The sequence below is a fragment of the Nerophis ophidion genome, linkage group LG15 (assembly GCF_033978795.1).
Source record: "Nerophis ophidion isolate RoL-2023_Sa linkage group LG15, RoL_Noph_v1.0, whole genome shotgun sequence".
Taxonomy (NCBI): Eukaryota; Metazoa; Chordata; class Actinopteri; order Syngnathiformes; family Syngnathidae; genus Nerophis; species Nerophis ophidion.
Genome location: NC_084625.1, coordinates 35,322,635 through 35,343,733, shown reverse-complemented (window position 1 = coordinate 35,343,733; position 21,099 = coordinate 35,322,635). Strand labels below are relative to the sequence as shown.

The 21,099-nt window shown below is 38.9% G+C and overlaps 1 protein-coding gene across 1 annotated transcript in view; it reads right to left on the bottom strand.

Moving 5' to 3' along the window:
• Positions 1-21,099, bottom strand: part of jph1a (junctophilin 1a) — a 107,313-nt gene that overhangs the window by 24,584 nt on the left and 61,630 nt on the right. Inside the window, exon 3 of the mRNA XM_061922075.1 lies at positions 11,730-11,848. Coding sequence (XP_061778059.1) covers positions 11,730-11,848 — 119 coding nt within the window. The remainder of the gene's footprint in view (positions 1-11,729; positions 11,849-21,099) is intronic.

Genomic DNA, 21,099 nt, shown 5'->3' with positions numbered 1-21,099 from the left:
AGCTATGTCGTCCGGGGCTTTTATGCCCCTGTTAGGGTCTCCCATTACAAAAAGGTCCTAGGTGAGGGACCAGACAAAGAGCAGCTCAAAGATTTCTATGAATACAAAAAATCAAGGACAATGGTTTCCCTTGCCCAGTTGCGGGTCACCGGGGCCCCTTCTGGAGCCAGGCCTAGAGGTAGGGCTCGTTTGTCGGGCACGGCACAAGGAGCCAACTTGGGCCCCTTCTCCAATGGGCTCACAACCCATAGGACTGGGCATAGAAGGCAGGCGCTCTGTAAGCTGATGTCTATTAGCTGACACCTTCTGTGTTTGCTTTTTCTCTTTGTTTGTATTGTCTATTTTCTGCTGGATCTACTCTCTATTTTATGCTGCAGCTGTTGCATATACTGTAATATTGTACATGGTAATTGTTCTATATTATATATATGATATAAACATATTACATAATATATCAGTGTATATCCTATACTGTACATATATTGTGTAAATATTACGTGTATATGTTATAGTTTATATTGCTTTTAGTCTATTTTACACCTGCTTTGTCCTTTCCATCTTTTCCATCCTTTGTAACTGAGCTACTGTGTGGAACAATTTCCCTTGTGGATCATTAGAGTTTGTCTAAGTCTAAGTCTAAGTCTCAGCTGGGTGCCAGCCGGAGGCAGGGCCCTTGGTGGTCCGATTTTTGGCTACAAAAGTAAGTTCTTGGGCATATAGAACATCACCTCGCTGAGGGGAAGGAGCATAAGCTGATGCGCAAGGTATAAAAGTTACGGCTGGATCTAAGCGGTCTCACTTCGATGAACAGCAAGGGCTCTGGAACCAGTCCTCTTGATAGGGGCTGGACTCTCTTCCACTCTGGCGTTGCAAGCAGTGACAGGCGACAGGCAGGGGGTGGCAATACTTGTTGCTCCGCGGATCAGAGCCTGCACCCGGTAGACGAAAGGGTATCTTCCCTCCCCCTACTTACGTATCAAACAGCAGTTCAGAATACCCACCCTTTTTGGAGTCCCTAGAGGAGTGCTAGCTCTAGTGATTCCCTTGTTCCACTGGGAGACTTCAACGATCAAGATGGCAAAGTCAGTGAAACCTCGAGAAGCATAATTTGAATAAAAAGCCGCCCTGATCAAAACCAGAGCAACGTTTTGTTATTGGACTTTTGTGCTTGTCACATATTCTCCATAACAAACACCATGTTCAAATATAATGGTGTCCATATGTGTACTTGGCACAGGACACCCTAGTCCGAATTTTGATTATCTACTTTGTGGTTGTATTATCGAATTTGTGGTCTCATGTTTTGGACACTCGGGTAAAGAGAGGAGCAGAGCTTTCAACCAATCACCACCTGGTGGTGAGTCGGCTCGGATGGTGGGGGAGTTTGTAGGACAGACCCGGCAGGCCCAAACGTATAGTGAGTGTCTATTGGGAACGTCGGGCAGAGTCTACTGTCAGAGGAAATTTCAATTCCCACCTCCGGAAGAACTACAAACATGTTATGAGGGAGGCGCCGGATATTGAGTCCGAGTGGACCATGATTTGTTACTCTATTGTCGAAGCAGCTGATCAGAACTCTGGCCGTGCATACCGTGGCGGTAATCCCACAAGCCGCTGGTGGACACCGACGCTAAGGGATGCCGTGAAGCTGAAGAAGGTGTCCTGTCAGGTCCTTTTTGGCTCATGGGACTCCGAGGGCAGTTGATAGATACTGACAGGCCAAGCGATGTGCGGCCAACCAACACAATAAAACAAAACTTACTTTGCAATGCCGACTGCTAGGATGTTCATCTATTCCCATTTAGATGAAGAATGACCATAATCCCTACGAAGAAACGGGAAGGAGGGGACCATGCGTCCTTTTTCTGTCATTCTCGCTATTTTTGTGTCCTAAATGGCTGCCAAAGTGTACCACCTTGTCGGAATACCTCCTTAGACTTCTTCTGTCCAGGTAAGATGCATGATTTATGATCTACAATAAACTTCCAAGGAGCAAGGAATCAAGAAAGCAGCACACTACTCAATGATTACACGGCGGCTCTATAAATAGTTTGTCTGCCTAGTGCTTATAATAACGATATCACTTATACTTGGTTAATATTCAAGTCACGAAATTTAAATGGAATATTGTTGGTGGTTTTTAAATTGTTATTTATTGGATTTTATTGGCGAAATAGAGGACCTCCCATTCGCTCTGCTGTATGCAAACTTTTATGTACTGTACATTTATTTACAAGTTAGATAGAGTGCATTAAAAAAAATCCATCCGTCATGTTTTTCAAAATGATTGTGAACGATAGGCAACATTCCAGAAAAGTGCAGTTTTCCTTTCAGGTCTTTTTATGAGATTTTGATATTTTAAAGCCTTAATCTGAAATGAGTAGATTTTAAATTTATCATGAGATTAAAACCCAATTCATCTCAATATCTCATTGATTGAAAGTTTTTTACATTCTGTAGTTAAAATGTTTCCTTTTAAGAATGTCCACATATTGTATCATTAGAAATCATAAGAGGTCAATGTGTGCTTCAACACCTGCCTGTATTTCTAAAAAGTACAACCTGCATTTATATCCGTTAAAAGCTTTCATGTCTCCACCTGGTTGGTCTTTAGTGTACTTTCCTTGACTGGGTCAAACAAGGTGGAACGGGATCCCCGGTGGGATGTCCAACCCACCATAACCTCCCCACATCTGATGAAGGAAGGGACAGCTGCACCGAGTGTGATCAGGGGTGGGGGAGATTGTGCTTCTCTTGAGCACACAGAGATGCCAGCAATGTCTCCATTAGACCCCGGCGAGCACACGTCAGCAACAAATATAGCCCAATTAACGTCACGACATGCGGCCACGCCCACTCCAAAACCCTCGCCGCGCCCCTCCAGGGTGCTGTGTGTGAACCAATCATAAAGGTCAGGGTTCTGTTCACCGTGACCCTCGCTTCCCTTTTGAAGTACACACTCCCAATGCGGGTGATAATCTGCTATGAGTCTGAAATGTCAATTACGAACAACAAGGGGTTTAGAACCAGGGTCGCTACCCAAGAGGGTTTAGCAATAAAAGCAGAGGGATGTGCGTTAGTGAGAAAATTTCCACAGCAAGAGGTGGACATTAGGTAAATCAAGCATGAGGTTTATTTCCTGTCAGTCTATTTGGGGAGGAAGAGTCATTACATTTTTGATGTGGATACACAAAGGAAGGGTCAGATAAGGTTTTTTGTTAACATTGTGAGATCATGTTCATCATGTTGATTCATTTCTTAGTGAATAAGGCATGCATCTCATTCGAAGTGATCAAAGATACAGGACCGACCGCTTGCTAGCATCTTCGATTAAACTCTGCCTGGCGGGAGGCACGAGTTTGCTATGATAATTGACGTGAAGGTGCTTTTAACCGGGGGCTACCTAGCAAAAACGCTAGCTCAAAACGGTTGCCGAGCAACCTGAAACTATACAGGGCTCAGGCCGTGGGTGTTTGGACAGATTTCAAGCAATTCTGATCACACAATGTGATTTCTAAAAAGGGTTGACACCTTTACTGGAGCTCTGTCCATCATAAGGTACGAATGATATTTGTTGAAATAAAAAAGTTAGAAGTGCTGCTAGCTGACAAAGCTAAGAACCTCACTGGCTTTCTGTTGGCTGCTTAGCAACAATGAAACACACTCTACAGAAAAAAACTCAGATCCGAGGCATTATATAAGAGTGATTATGGAAACAATGGAATACTTAAAATAATTTGTGAATGACCTCAAATCATTTGTGAAAATATATAATAAAAGTATACACTCAAATATTGAATGTCTCCTATCATAGAATGACATTTTGAGAAAGGATTTTTGTGAGAAAATAAAAAAGTTCAGCGATTATGTGAATACTCTCAAAAAGGACAGCGCAGAAGTGAGACTGGAGATGAAGGTCCTGCAATAATGCAGCATTGCGCCAACAGCTGGAGGCCATGAACAAATCCGATCTGAAGAATATCAAAGATGAGATTGATCAGAAAACACATAAATTATGTCATTGTTATAGGGCTGTGCATCACTCCCAGATCCTATGCCAGAGCAGTTGACAGGTAAGAACCAGGTGAAATGGATGCAGCGTCAACGGAGCAACAAGTGGTCAGCTTTCTTTAATCAAAAGATGTTGGTGTCAATATTAACACCATTGACGCGTGCATCCATTCAATGGAAAAAACAACACGACACTAGTCATTATCGTGAAGCTCGCCAACAGGGAATATAAAATGGCACTGCTGAAACAGGGAAAGAAGATGAAGGGTACACATGTGTACATGACTAAACACAATGCTTACAAACATGCAACTTGAGGAGGCAGGGACAAATTCAGGGAACTTGGAACGCCAATTTCAAAATGATATATTTTTGTCTGTCATTTGCCTGTACTTTTTGTGCATTCACTTGTTTGTGGTTTACAGCCCTTTGTTTTTCAACGATGGTTGTTTTTAAAGGGCTTTATAAATAATGTTGGTATGGTATGGTTAATCCTCATCTAGCTGAATGGAGGTCCAGAAGCAAGAGTACTTGTTGCCAAAGACATCAAGGATCTGAACAAATATTGAAGTTCACAAAGCTTTGGCAAAAAGGATAATGGAGCAATAACAGAAAACCAACAACTACATCCAACATCAACACTACTACGTACCAAGGGACCATTGAACAAAAATACCTGGGTTTAAGAACCCACATGCATTACACTCATGGGCATTCATCAAGCAACAAAAAATATTGAAACACAATGTGGAACTGAAAACCCTTAGCAAGATAGACCATAAAAGTCTGGAAGTGGAAAATGATATAGATCCAGTTACAAATGTTTTCTCACACATCAGGAATACTGCATTATTCAGGTCCTACTAACCTCTCCTGAAATCCTGAGGGTCATCACCGCGTGCCTAGACCCCCCACGGCCTACACAGGTTTCAGGGGCCTCTCCGTTCATCCCTGGTCATTGTTGTCCACCTCACCAAAACCCGTGAAAACCATATAATAAAATAAATATATGTATATATATAGCTAGAATTAACTGAAAGTCGAGTATTATATATATATATATATATTTATATATATATATATATGTTTAATATATATATATATATTTAATATATATGTATATTAAATATTCGACTCTTAACCACGCCCCCAACCACTCCCCCCTCTCCACCCCCGACGACGCCCCCAACTCCCGAAATCGGAGGTCTCAAGGTTGGCCAGTACCAACTGGTTTGGTACGAACACTGTTTGGATTGTAATGTGGCGACTTGTCCAGGGTGTACACCGGCTTCCGCCCGATTGTAGTTGTGATAGGCACCAGACCCTTAAGGGAATAAAATGAATGGATGGATGATTAGCAGCTAAGTGGACAGCCGTCAACGTTGTTGGCTCGGCGATCGAACGGAGGCGAGAACAATTAGGCTCGCTAGACGGTTCTCTTACTAGCGAGTTTTGACATGATCTGTCACATCAGATTGTGCCTTATATTGAGTTTGTTAGCATTTTCCTGTGTTTAATGTCTTAGTTCTGGTTTACAGTAGTGTTCTTATTTTTGGTCAAGCAGCTTCATTCCCACCTCCGAGTATCTTCTCCTTGAATCTGTTTTCATTTTGTAATTACGGCAATTAAAGTTGAGCTTTTGCTGTAGCCTTTGTAGGGACTTTGTCGTATTTTTAACCGTGAGTTTTTGCTTTTCTCCAACATTTCGTTTTGTTTATACCCAGATCAATTCTGCATAGACTTCTCTGTGCTTTGTGCCTTTCCTGACGGCACTCGTTTTTTGTTTATTTAAGCCATTAAATACTTTTTTACTTGCATTTTTGCCTCCTCGGCTTTCTACATCTTGGAAACACGTCAAACTATCGCCGTCATGCGACCTGAGCATCACAGTTTGTTTTAGTTCTCCCGATCATCTCCCCGTCCTGCAGGCAGACGGAACAGAGAGTACTTGCGGCTGAGGCGAGCTTTCAACAAATTCAGTTTAGATCCTAATTTTATTAATATTCCATAAAAAAAATGCAAAAGTAATACTTTGAAGCGAAAATTATTGTTTAAAAACGCAGACTCCTGCTTTTTCGCGGACATTTCACATGCCTGCGTTTTCCGGACTCATGCAGCTCCCAGGTAAACAAAAAAAGGTGCCAAAATGTAAGAAAACCTTTTATGATTCAAACCTATATTTAACACACACCCTTGTGGCATAGATATTATGTAAGGGATATTTTTTTCTGTAAATTTTACGTAAATTGTCTTCCACAGTCAAATTTATAACCAACTTTCTGTGTATATCGGTAAAAGGTTTGAGTGTGGAGACGTTCCCTTTAGACTGCAAATGTAATCCTCTACCTGGGCAACAGCATGTACAAGGGTGCCCACACAATGTATGTGGGCACCCTTGTACATGCATTGTTTGTGTTGACACAAATGGCCCACCGTTAAAAAATAATACTCCAAAACACACTCCCAAATGTATGAACCTTGTGTTTTGACGAGTATCCAACATTGTCATAACATTTACATTTTTGAAAAGAAGAGAATCATACGTTCCATTTAACAACACCACGTCATTATATATGATGACCAACCATTTTTGGGCATCCTTATTAGAATTATTTTACCTTTTTACTCTATTTAAATGTCATATAGCCATATACAAGTTATATTTACACTATCGAGTGTGTGAGTGGGTTCCTTCTAATGCTAAGCACTTCTGCAATGTCTTTAAAGCCTTGTCCTAATATAACATTAGCAATGACACCACTAAAGAAGAAGATCATTCACTCTTGTTTCCCCTCTAACTAGCCAACTGAGGACATATACTCTTTGAGGTGCTTGTCACACAACCACAATATAGAATAGGGGAGCCTGTTTACATTCAGCAAACTGATAAAGGACAAAGTGAACCAACAACAAAGCAAAAAAGCATTCTGGGATTCTTTGGACGTTGCCCAGTCATGCACGCTATGATGATGACAATGACGTCGGCCACGCTCTCATTCATGATCCCACATAAAAGGCAAGGACACTCTGCACAACAGACTTGTGGACACTTGTGGATTTGTGGCCGCTCGTTTACAAAACACAACACAACACAACACAACATACAAACTACGCCACACTGTGTTCCTGGCCAGAACAGTGCATCTCTTTAGCTTAGTGTTGGGGACGCGCTTGAATGAGTACCATTGTCCATGTGTTGGTCACAACACTATTTTGTGGTGCCTTCTGGCAAAGGACCGAGGTCATCCAGCTCATCTGCCTAAATATACTGCACAGTGTGAGCGAGGGAGAGAGACACGCCGCGGTACACATCAGACAACTTTTCAGGTGTGTGTTTGACTTGACTTGATTTTATTAATTCATGCTTGCAGTGAAGCCAAGGCCCCACTGAAAAAAACAGCCAAACTTTACAATAAATATCAAACAACAATAAAAAAATGAAAAGAACAGACAGTACCCTATACAAAAAAAAAAACATTTTCAGGGCAGAAGCAGCATGGAAACTGTTAGCATTCTGGTATATGACTGTATTACTTATTTAATTAGATAGTGTCATTAAACAGCTTAATTTCAGCGTGTAGGGTAGAGTTTTTAAGTCTCTTTGTCTTTGCTCTGGGCTCGGGTTCAGCCAGCTTATGTTGGTTCCTCAATGTCCAAGCAGTGCAGCTGCCTCGTGTTAGAGGTAGCAGGTCATGCAGAGGGTCTTGCTCATCATGCATATCCCTGACCAGCTTCACTGCAGCCTCCTCTCTCCTGGTCTGGAGTGATGGTAGGGGTTGTGAGATGTTTCCAGCTCTCCTCGTAATGATTTTACAGGCACGTTTCTGGACTCCCTCTAGCTCTGCCTGTTGTTTTTTGGAGCAGCCCACTAAGAGCATTGAGCACTGAGCTTTTTTTTCATATACACATACATAGAACAAAATGGAATGATATGAGTTCAAAATGACCAGGATTTGAATACACCATACACTTTAGTATACTGTACAGGTGTCCCTCAAAACATCGTGCTTTGAATGTTCGTCACGCTATCATGTTTGTATATGTTGTTGCTTGTTTTAGCATATTTTAGGTATTTTGGGCCTAAATGAAGTATTATTTATTTCTGATATGTATATTATTTATCATTATATTATTAAGATCACCAAGGGGGACTTCCGTTTCCAGGTTAAAGGGGTCATATTATGACTTTTTTTTTTCAACATTTAAAACACTTCCTTGTGGTCTACATTCTTTGGTCAACATTTTGCATAGATTGTGCTTTACAGACAGTTTTAAAGCTGCTTTCTGACTGTCTTTTCAGGATCCTTTTTAAGATGCTCCACTTCGAACGTAACTTCGCCCTTCCAATCTGTGTTTTTAGCGCTTCCATATCGAGTCTACTGACAAATATAAGTTAAAACTATTTGCTACTTTGTATTACAAATGTCAATTGTGGAAGATGCCTTTCCATGTACGAGCCAGTCCACCCCAAAACAAGAGGATAGCAAAAAAGAAAGAGCTTATTGATTACAGTATCAGACTACAATGGCGGACACGCGCAAAGCATGTTGGGTAATTTTATATGAATAATCCGCTGACGTCACACCTGGTTAAAACGTCACACTTTTGGGGCAAATTCCAAACGGCTCGTTTGGTGGAAGTGTGAAGGAAGGCAAGATTATTCTATAAATGTCGCTGCAACGCCTCCACTAGTTACATTTAAATTTTCCGGATTTACGCAGATCCCAACTACACAACAGCAGGTACCAATAGGTAAGAAAAGTAGATTTTGCACAATAGTGCTCCTTAAAGGGTAATTTCTGTTGTTTGCGTGCCTGTTTTCATGTGCAGTGGGGAGTAAAACTGTTGACGCACTTCATCTTCAACTCCTGGCTCATCAATAATATCTGCACATTGGTGAGCCGTTGAGTTGAGCGATATCGAATGAACAGCGGGAACCACACTTACTACCAAGAAGATGTGATAATCAAGCAATTACTGTATATCATTTTGAAGAAATGCCAGTATAAAGCTACTTATGCTCAGTTTTGACCAAAACAAGATAAAAGATAAAAAACAACAACATGTAGAGTACTTGTCAAAAATGTAGACACACTTTAATTTAATAGCATGAGAAACTGTCAAAACTTTTGACTGTTATTGTTCATACTAGGGTTGCACAGCATACCGGTATTAGTATAGTATCATGATACTAGTGAATCATATTCGGTACTCTAAACCGCCTCTGAAAAGTATCGGTCCACCAACCCCCCGCGCCCCCGTTGTCGTCACGTCGTGTCATTGCTGGTTTTCGAGCAGAGGAGCATGTTGGCAGCGCACAATCACGGAATACTGACAAGCAGACACAGTGTGTGGACAGAAAAGGGACAACGGACGCATTTTGGCTTCAAAATTAAAGATAAAGATGAAGCTTTAACACTGAAAAGCCTTCAGAAAAAGGTGCTTTAAGAAATGGCTAGCTAGCTAGCGGCTAAAGTCCAGCCCCAGTTGGCAGTGTTTTGGCTACTTCTAAATCACTAATCCTTGTCTCCATGCCGACAAATAAAGTAAGTTTCTTACAGGTATCATCCCTGCTGGACCAGGAATCGCTAAACATGCTTAACTAAACACCGTAGCTCACCGGCATCAAAATGTAATCAAACGCCATTGGTGGATCTACACCTAACATCCACTGTAATGATAACAAGTACAGGAGCGCATCTAGTTGATACAACTACGATTACGTCAATCTTTTTTTGGCATTACATCTTCTTTCGTAAAAAAATAAATAAAAAAATCTGTATTATGTTTATAAACTCAGGAAATATGTCCCTGGACATATGAGGACTTTGAATATGACTAATGTATGACCCTGTAACTACTTGGTATCGGATTGATACCCAAATTTGTAAAGGTGAATAAAAGTCAGCTTACAGCGGAACCAAAAGGAGCTCCACTAAAATAACCATTCAAAAAGCACCAAGAATGCTCCCTTTACATTTTGTGACTTGAATATTAACCAAGTATTAGTGATTTTGTTATTATAAGCGCTGACACTGACAAAATATTTATAGTGGCGCCGTGATCACAAGCTTGTGTGCTTGTGTTTACATGATCGAGTGTTTTGCTGCTTCCTCACTTCCTTGCTCGATGTAAGTTTATTTTCGATCATAAATCATGCATCTCACGTGCACAGAATAAGTCTTAGTAGGTATTGCGACAGGTACACTCTGACAGCCATTTTGGACCTGAAACTGGCAAGGAAGACGATTGGTCCTCCCGCCCCCTCACCCCTTTTCTTTGTGAGGATTATGAATAATTCTTCACCTAAATGGGAATATATGAACATCCCAGCAGTCGGCATCCTAATGACATCAGACCTTGCACAGCAAGATATATTTCATAATACCAATAATACAACATGAATAATAATAACATACATATTATATATTATATTATGCTCTCATAAAGTCTGAAGTAATTATCAGTAATGAAGAAAAAAAGCAAATGTTGTGACACGATTTTGAAATTAATGAGCCGTGTATGCTAAAAATTATCAAAATATGTGAATATTAAATATTATTATAAATGTACCCGTTACTATATTACATATATACTTATATCTCAGGATGTTTTTTTTAAAGGCTTTGTAGGCGGAATTCCGCAGCTACTATATGCGCCATTGTAGTTTTTATTTAATATTAAGAATGCAAAAAAAAAACCCAAAAAACATCCGTCATCATGTCTTTCATAATGGTTGTGAACTATAGGTTAAATTCTAAAAAATGTGCAGTTCTCTTTGAAGGACTTTTGTGATTTCCATCTGTGAGTGCACCACACGGCTAGTGACAGTGTGTGTTTATTTCGACAGGGTAGCTACAAAAGACGACAGTTCAGCTAGTTATAGTTAATCCATCACCCCCTTGTTATGTTTGTTTTATAAACAGTAATATATAGTGATTTATATTGTGTTCAAAGTGTACCAACTTTTACTAAAATATCTTGTCAAAAATGATTTTGTCAAGGCTAAAACACATTATTCATGTTTACATTGTTTTATATTGAGAAATATGCTACATATGATTTTTTTTTACGAACCCTGTTCACGAACTAAACAATATGTAAATTGAGATTCCGCTGTATAATATATATGGTTGAAACAAGCAAAAGCTTTGAGACTAAAAAGATTAGCAAGTCCTTAACTATTTTTGTAACAGGCTTGCATTCATGAAAAGGAAGATCTTGGTGGAAAAAGAACCACTGTGTGGTGAAAGGAGTGCATTATTTCACACGAAATTACACATAATTTTGGCAGCTTTTCCCCGAGCTGTTAAGAACAAGTCGTAGAACGCAGTGACAAGGCTTCCTTCCATGCAGCATACAGTACTTGTTGGCACAAACACAAGCCTCCATTGTGGCGTGTTTGAAACCCTTCTCAATGCTTCTAGTCTGCCATTTCAGTGTCGCAACACAAAGGCTGACACCTTTGTGCACCTTGAACAACAAGCTCGTTAAAAAACCCACCTTTATTTCCATAAATTAACCTAAAGAGACTCTTAATTGAGAATGTTGCTGTTAAAAAAAAGAACAGTGAGGGTATACTTTTTTGCCTTTTCTTATATTACTGCCACATACAACTTTATATTGGGATTGAACACATTTTGACAGCTTGAATGTGTATTGTAAACTTGTAGCTGTGTGTCATCTACAGGGATGTGCACTGCATGAAACTAGCTTACCTGGCTGATAGAAGTTGGGCGCGAGCTCCCTTGCAACCGATCTGGCGATTTCGGAGTCATGCACGGCAGAGACGGCAGCTTGGTCTGCAGCCTCGCTTTTAGTCCTGGCATGGGCCGTCCTACAAGGAGACAATATTGTAGTGTAAACAATTCATTAATGCACTGTCCAATTCACATCTTTTTCGGGAGACTACAGCATATTTCCCTGTTACCGCTTATATTAAAACCAGTGCTGTCAAAGTAACGCAATAATTACACCGTTAACACATTAACTGTAAGTTCCTTTAGGTTGTTTTAACGCGCGATTAACGCGCGTGCATCCTGACTATGTTTTTTACCCTCACTCTATTCTGCAGTGTGGGAAAAAATATAATACCTCTCAGTTACTATTGAGCCACAAGCTCAAAAATAGCAAGGAGAAATGCAAAAAGATAAGGGCACATTATGAAAATCTCAAATCCAAAGCGCAACAAGATAAGACTATTTTATCATCAGGGAATGCCTGATGGCGTGCTTTGCTGCTTGTAGAGAAGACGAGCTTCACGTCTGTGTTTACCTTACAGGTGAGTGCATTGATAACATACAATGTAGATTGTTTCTGGTTTAGTAAAATTATTCAAAAGTAACTGTAGACTCCCTGTCTACCGTCTTTCTATTCTGTTGAGCTTTTATTCCATTTTTGGAAAACCTTTTGTCAAAATATGTCAAGACACCTCTTTTCATACCAATCACACAGTTCCGGCTTCACAATAATAGGGCTACACATTACATCTGGTCTTACTACCATAACAAAATGAAAAATTGTCATACATTGTGATCATGCTTTGTAATGTAAGCTATGACTTTTCTACCTCAGTAATTGTTTAATGACAGATTGAAATAAAGTGTCCATTATGTGATAACTTGTTCTTATTAATAGTCCGCAATTAAAGAATGTTTAACAGTATAAATATTACATTTGATTAACACATAGAGAAGGTTAAAACATGCAGAGGTATGAATACCATTCACCTGTACAACATGTAATGTACTGAATAGCAGAAGCATTTATTCAGGTAGAAGTATCCCAGATTACAGTACCACACATTTTTGACAATTAAACTATGATCAAAACAATCCACATTTTGTGTTAATAATGCGTGAAACAGGTATCTAAATGCGGAAGTGTAGCTCCTCCTCTGAACGCAAGTGTTCCTACAGCAGGAGTACAAAATCTATATTCCTACAAAACGTAACATATGGCAAGACATTAATGCACTGGAGGTATTTTTTTATTCTAATTAAAAACATATTTATGTTCTTTTTGTGTTGAACTGTTTAAAAAACATTTTATTTAAGCAAACTAACTGTCCAGTCATGGTAATAAATACTTGAACATTACCTGTCTCGGGTACACTTATTAATGACAACAAATTACATTTATCTGAAATTAATCAAGATTCTTAACTATGAACAAACTGCAATTAATTGTTATTCAATTTTTAATCGTTTAACAGCCATAATTAAAAACAAAGTCAGAGCTAAATGGCATCCAACCAACCTTAATCCAGCATGAAACACTATTACTGCACATGTAATACATTTCTAAATGTTCTCTAGTGGGCATTGACAGGAGTGAAAAACAAAATAGATATCCATCATGATGGCATCAGCACTGAGTGGTAGCAAATCCTCAGGCTAAAACCATCACATAAAACTGGCTTGTGTCCACAGCTACTGTATCATGGCCATGCTCAAAACGGCCAAAAGAGAGGAAAAAATATTACGTTTTGGGATCAATGCAGGCTTAGTATTAGCAGTCAAAGGTATTATAGAAAATCAGAGGAGCTGAACTACTTAACAAAACCCCACCAGTGCCAATGCACAAAAACACATTACCTTTGTGCCTGAATTCCTTTAACATAAGATACTTGTGATTGAACCTTCAGCCTTAAATTCCCTCATCCATCTTGCTGTCAGCATGTCTTATTAGAAGGTCTTTACTTGCTTTTTAATATCTTATATTCACAAATCAGGGCGAAAACACTTGAACATAAACAAATTGTAGACGTTTACCACCTTAAAGCACTCCAATTCAAGACGTGCTACTTGAAAAAAAAAGTTTTTTCATCAAATTATTTTCAAACTTCAGATCTGTAATCACTTAATGAATAAATCCAAGGGCTGACTGACATGTTTGTAGAATTGTTTTGTTTGCCAGTGCTGTGAAAGATTGGTCATATTTTAGGATTTTTTAAAGGACGATAATATAATAATACTAAATTTTTCATAATATAATATCAAATAAAAAAAGTCTATAAATATATTTTACAATTATTTTATGCGAATGGCAACAATTGTAGTTGTACAATTATAAATAAAATTAAAAATAATAAAAAAATATCACAAAATATAATAATAGATAAATAAAAACAATCAAAGCAATATAATATAAATGTATTTATCATATTATTTTGATAGGTTCAATGCACAAATTATAATATTACATAAAATATTATACTATTGCAATTTCTTATATCATGTTCACCATAACATCCATCCATCCATCCGTTTTCTACCACTTGTTCTTTTTGGGGTTGCGGGGGGTGCTGGAGCTTATCTCAGCTGCATTGGGGCGGAAGGCGGCGTACACCCTGGACAAGTTGCCACCTCATCGCAGGGCCAACACAGACAGACAGACAACATTCACACTCACATTCACACTCTAGGGCCAATTTAGTGTTGCCAATCAACCTATCCCCTGGTGCATGTCTTTGGAGGTGGGAGGAAGCCGGAGTACCCGGAGGGAACCCACGCATTCACGGGGAGAACATGCAAACTCCACACAGAAAGACCCCGAGCCTGTAATTAAACTCAGGACCTTAGTATGTATTAAAAACTTATTTACTGAGCTGTCAACAAAACATTTTACAGCAATAACAACATTAAAATTAATCTATGATGATAAATAATGTAAATACTGGTGCAGTCAAACTATAGTTTTTACAAATCAGATTCATCACACTTTTGAATTTGGATTAGTCACGATTAATCAGCTTTTACATTATTTAAATTATCTTAAAGAAGACCCCACTTTTCCAATATTTCTGTCAGAATAACATACAGCACTATTTTAAAAATGTGTTACTTGAATGCACTACATCTATTTGCTCATAACTTAGTAACAGTTTTTTCTCTTCCCTCATGTTTTGTACTGATGTATGCATTGTCCTTATCACCACATAACAACCATCCACGGTTAAGGTAAAGGAGCATCTGCGGTAGATTTAATGATTATTGCAATCATTTTTTGTGATTGATCGCATGCAGTTATTTTGGACAACTCTGATATCATCTTGATAACATGATTTCTTGTCATCTAATTTCCATTCCCTCTTTCTGTCAGTCTTTCTGTCAGACTGACCCTAACGACCGGACGACTCTATTTCAAGACTTGGTGGACTGAGGGATGTCCTGTATGTGTGGGAGAAGCACTTTATTAAAATGCATGAAGAGGCATATGCTGGCGGCTCAGTTTCCTCCCCAGAAATAAGTCCCTGCATGACCCACAGACACGGGACAGACTGTGGGTTGTGTTTACATGGTCTCTATCCCGCTCTCCAAGTTCACCACTGGCCAGCTGCAGATGAAAATGTAAAAATAAAGTCAGCGAGTATTTGGCAGCGTCTGAGTGGCACACACTTTTAACACACAGTTCTTAATTTGTTGCTGTGAAACATGTTGTTTTGGCTAAATGCTGGCTGGTGTTTTTATTGAAGAAAAATAAGGTAAGATAAGAACCAACTGCAAAGGTAGGCTACAAACCAGGACATCAGAGTGCAAGCATTTTTTTAGCCACTTGTTGCCAGGGAGATTTCAAAGGGCCATAGCAAAAAATGGGCATACACACGGGGGACTGATGGCGTTCCAGACATTGGTTTAATTTTCGGTGCTCTGTATTGAATATAAAAGAGTGCAATCAGGTGAAGTAGACATGTTACTACCCATAACAGACATGAAAGGGTTAGTGCACCCGTCACACATGCTACCATAAGGACATGCATGTGTCATTTCTGAAATGTGTGAAATGTGCGGGCATGGATGTGTTGTGACTGTACAAAGAACGGCCATGACACATTGCTATAGGATCTAAACAGTTCCCTTTGGGTGCGGCACGCTCAGGAAGCGACGACGACCGTTGCAAGACAGGATGTCTGTGTGTGGGGGGTGACAAGCAGAGAGGGATGGGAGTCGCGTCAGAGGGGAGCGAGTCGGAAGGTGAAAAAACAGATGATGACTTTGGTACGTTGCATTATTGGCAATAATCAGGATCGTACAGTATGTGAATGCATTACTTTTGTTTTTTAGCAATGTAACATTAGGAAAAAGGTGGGATGGATAGAGAGGTTGTTAGACCACGTTAGCTTTTCATTGCAAAAAAGTTAGAGGTATTCGGCTTTCGGAGGACATTTCAGTATTGAGTTTAGGTTTGAGTTTAAATTTATTTCGAAAATGCAAGCATGCAACGTGTTAAATCACAATTTCCAGTTTTTCTTTTTGACATGTTCGAAAAAGAGTGAAGCAGAGCTTATTTAATCTGACCCCTTTTCTTTTACATAACAGTTGCTAAAACTTTTGTTCACTTCCTGTTCTCAATTTATTCACAATATACTATTTACACTGTACTTTTGTAATTATTTCCCCATATTTCGACACAGTAACTCAGATATGGTAAAACTAGCGAGCAGTAGAGAATATGAAGGGATTTTTGCTCTAGGACGGCCTGGCGCGGTGGGAGAGTTGCCGTGCGCAACCCTGGTCCCTGGTTCAATCACCACTGAGTACCAACCTCGTTGTGTCCTGAGCAAGACACTTTACCCTTGCTCCTGATGGGTGCTGGTTAGCGACTTGCATGGCAGCTCCCTCCATCAGTGTGTGTGTGAATGGGTAAATGTGGAAGTAGTGTCAAAGCGCTTTGAGTACCTTGAAGGTAGAAAAGCGTTTTTTTTTTATAAGTGAAGTGAAGTGAATTATATTTATATAGCGCTTTTTCTCAAGTGACTCAAAGCGCTTTACATAGTGACACCCAATATCTAAGTTACATTTAAACCAGTGTGGGTGGCACTGGGAGCAGGTGGGTTAAGTGTCTTGCCCAAGGACACAACGGCAGTAACTAGGATGGCACAAGCGGGAATCGAACCTGTAACCCCCAAGTTGCTGGCTCAGCCACTCTACCAACCGAGCTATGCCGCTCCATCATCATCCGCAAATAATAATAACATTAAATCTTTTGTAACTTTAGAAATGTCATTTATATAGAGATTGAATAATATAGGTCCTGGTATTAATCTCTGAGTTACACCGCAGGATATATTTAGCGTTTTAGAAGTGTGTTCGTCTAGGTTCACGTATTGTTTCCTGTTCGTTAGATAACTTCTTATCCAGTTTAAGACTAACCCTCTGATGCCATATTGTTCGAGTTTTTTGATTAAAATATTGTGATTAATTGTGTCAAATGCTTTAGTTAGATCCATAAACACTGCTGCCGCACATTTTTTTTTACTATCTATTGCATTGGTAATTTCTTCTGTGATTTCAATTAAAGCCATTGAAGTTGAAACATTAGCTCTGTATCCATATTGGTTCTCTACGAGTATTCTATTTTTGTTTGTGAAACTCTGTAATTTATTATTGAACAATTTTTCATTGATTTTAGAAAATTGTGGAAGTAAAGAAACAGGTCTATAATTTGTAAATTGATGTTTGTCTCCAGTCTTATAAATTGGTGCAACTGTAGCTATTTTCATTTTGTTTGGCTATTTACCTGTTTGAAATGATAAGTTACTAATATGCATTAATGGTTCTGAGATCTCTTAAATAACCTTTTTTAACATTTCCATATCAATTCGTTACAATCAGTTAAAGTGTTAGATTTACATTTTTTCCCGATTATAACTATTTCCTCCTGTGTCACATTACTGAAGAACATGGAGTTGGGATTTCGCTCTATGGTATCATTATAGTCCTCAATTGAAACTGGGTCTGGAATCCTTTCTTCCAATTTTGATCCAATATTTACAACGTAATTATTAAAGCTTTCAACTACTTCATTTATGTTGTCATTATTTTTATTTTCGTCTAAGACATATTGGGGGTAATCCCTCTTAGTGCCATTTTTAATAATGCTATTGAGGAGGCCTCATGTTGCTCTCATATTATTTTTGTTCCTGTCCAATAATCAGAGGTGGGTAGAGTAGCCAGAAATTGTACTCAAGTAAGAGTACTGTTACTTTGGAGATTTATTACTCAAGTAAAAGTAAGGAGTAATCACCCAAATATTTACTTTAGTAAAAGTAAAAAGTATGTTGTGAAAAAACTACTCAAGTACTGAGTAACTGATGAGTAACCTGTTCGTTTAATGATTACGGCAACAAATAATGCACAAAAACTTAAAAATAGCAATGAGCAAATTCAGAGCCAGGAATATCTCTTAAGCAACTAAAACAATATTACATATTAAATAATAATATATTAAAATAAAATAAAAAAATAAGGCAAATTGAGCCACAATAACTTAACAGCACCATAAGCTCAGTAGGCATTCATTGATTGATTGATTAAAACTTGTATTAGTGGATTGTACAGTACAGTACATATTCCGTACAATTGACCACTAAATGGTAACACCCCAATAAGTCTTTCAACGTTAATCAATTACTTAATAAATGACCAAGTCGAGGTGATCTCCCTCATATATACAAATACACACACACACACACACACACACACACATATATATATATATATATATATATATGTGTATATATATATATATACAGTATATAATTTATATTTATTTATTTTGCCGTTTTTGTTCACATGTTAAAGGTGTTTTAATGAATATACATGCATGTTTAACATATAGATTCCTATCTTTCATGAAGACAAGAATATAAGTTGGTCTATTACCTGATTCTGATGACTTGCATTGATTGGAATCAGACAGTAGTTCTGATAAAGTCCCGGTTTTCAAATAGAGGACAAAAAAAGTTCCTCCTTCATGTCTAGTACATGATGAAAGTCGTTTTTTTTTGGCATCTTATTTGTCCTGCTTTCATATTCGTTTTTATACACTTTACAAGAAATACATTGGCGGCAAACTCCGTAGCTTGCTAGTTTGTTTGCACTGGCTTTAGTAGACTCTTATTTTGTTAGCGCAGGCGCGATGAAGCGGCACTTTTATTGTGAAGACAGGAACTGTGCGATCAGTCTTTAGGCTTTTGACGGGAAGTACGGTTGGAATAAAAAGTGTCTTTTTTCCTTTACACTTTTGATTGATTGGTTGATTGATTGAAACTTTTATTAGTAGATTGCACAGTACAGTACATATTCCGTACAGTTGACCACTAAATGGTAACACCCCAATAAGTTTTTCAACATGTCGGGTTCTACGTGTGACGGTCACGTGACCACCTGGCTCCGTTTGATTGGCCAACTGTCACCAGTGACTGCATGTGATTGGTGAAACGCAAGCATGCGTAAATCCTACTTTGAATGCGTGTCTGACAAGATCAAAACAAACAAACCGTGCATTAACAGATCGATAAAAAAAAAAGTAGCGAGTAGCAACCTGATTGCAGATAAATGGAGCGGAGTAAAAGTAGCGTTTCTTCTCAATAAATATACTCAAGTAAAAGTAAAAGTATGTTGCATAAAATTTACTCTTAGAAGTACAATTTATCCCAAAAGTTACTCAAGTAGATGTAAAGGAGTAAATGTAGCGCGTTACTACCCACCTCTGCCAATAATTCACTGTAATATTCTTTTCTACATTATCGTAGTATGTTTGTTAACTTATTTTTATACTTTTTGTACTTAATTTCTGCCTCTGTAGTTCTTTGTGGGTGATACATTTTACCGGTGAACTTAATATCGCCTTCTCTAAGTTCAACTGTTAAATTTTTCAGCATTTTTTGCACAAATTGATGTTCTCCAGGTGTCGAGGGAATTGAGTATGTGTCTTTATTCTTGCTTGACCTCTCAGCTAGGGGGGCAGCGAGGCTCAAACTAATCAACAGCTTAATCAACCAAGTAGAAGAAGTACACAGGACCACAGGTGTGAAAAATGGAGGAGGCATCACAGGCAGGAAAAAAAAAAGTCACAGTACCCAGAATAAAAATATTTGGGAATAAGACCAAGCATACAAAGCCCTTGGTTGAATATGGAAGGAAATGAGGAAAGACTAAGAATGGAAAAGTTAATATAAAAAATCAGAGCTGTTCAGTTGACCTGACAGTTCTGGGCGCATTGTGCTACATAAGGCGAAGGAAAAACAGGATTTGTGGAGACATTTGTGTTGGACATATGGCAAGCTCACTTTTTTTGAAGAACAGTCAGCTTAAGGATGAGTTGATGGCATTGTTTAGGTCTATTGTATGGGAGCAATTTGGCAGAACCGGCAACTTTTCTGGATTCTCATTAAGAGTCTCAGTCGGATATTGGAATGGACAACTGACGGGTATTTTGAAAAGCGTACTTTTCCTACCCATTAGTGTTAAAAAAAATGCCCATAAAAGTCTGTTCGCATAAGAACACATTCATCAGCTGTAATGCTCTCTTTGTTCAGCCATAAAAAAAAAACCCAGATGACAGATACGTAACACCTTTTATCAATATAGTGATATATTGGATGTGCATTATGGTACATGTATGTACAATATTCTAAAAAGTCGTCTCACAGATGAATACCTGCTGCAATCTATCCTAAGAGCACAGACCGCTTACCCGAACATTGAAATCGTTGCGAAGTATGGAGCTGAGACAAAAACGCAGGGAATAAGATCTACTGGATTGAAAACAGCAGAATTTGGCAGCTCTTTAACTGTACATGACATCATTATAGGAATAGTAAATTGTGCATTATTTGAATATATGAAACTGACAAGAAACTAATTATTACGTTTGGGTCGCATCTTAATGCCCTGGTCCCCCAGATGCAGACGGACCTCCTGAAGCATTGTGAAGGTCGAAAAATGTATTTTCCATAAATTAGTCAGGCAGGAATACAAAACCCAGGACACGTTGGGAAGACTATGTCTCCCGGCTGGCCTGGGAACGCCTCGGGATACCCCGGGAAGAGCTAGACGAAGTGGCTGGGGAGAGGGAAGTCTGGGTTTCCCTGCTTAGGCTGTTGCCCCCGTGACCCGACCTCGGATAAGCGGAAGATGATGGATGGATGGAATACAAAACAGAACAAGCATGCTGCAAGCATGGGAAGCTATGGTAAGCTAAAGGAAAAGCTTAGTATGGAACAAGGAAGCAATAATTACCAACTTAACTTGTCGCATAAAGCAAACAAAACAGCCAGACCGAGTGTGGTGAAAGGCAAGA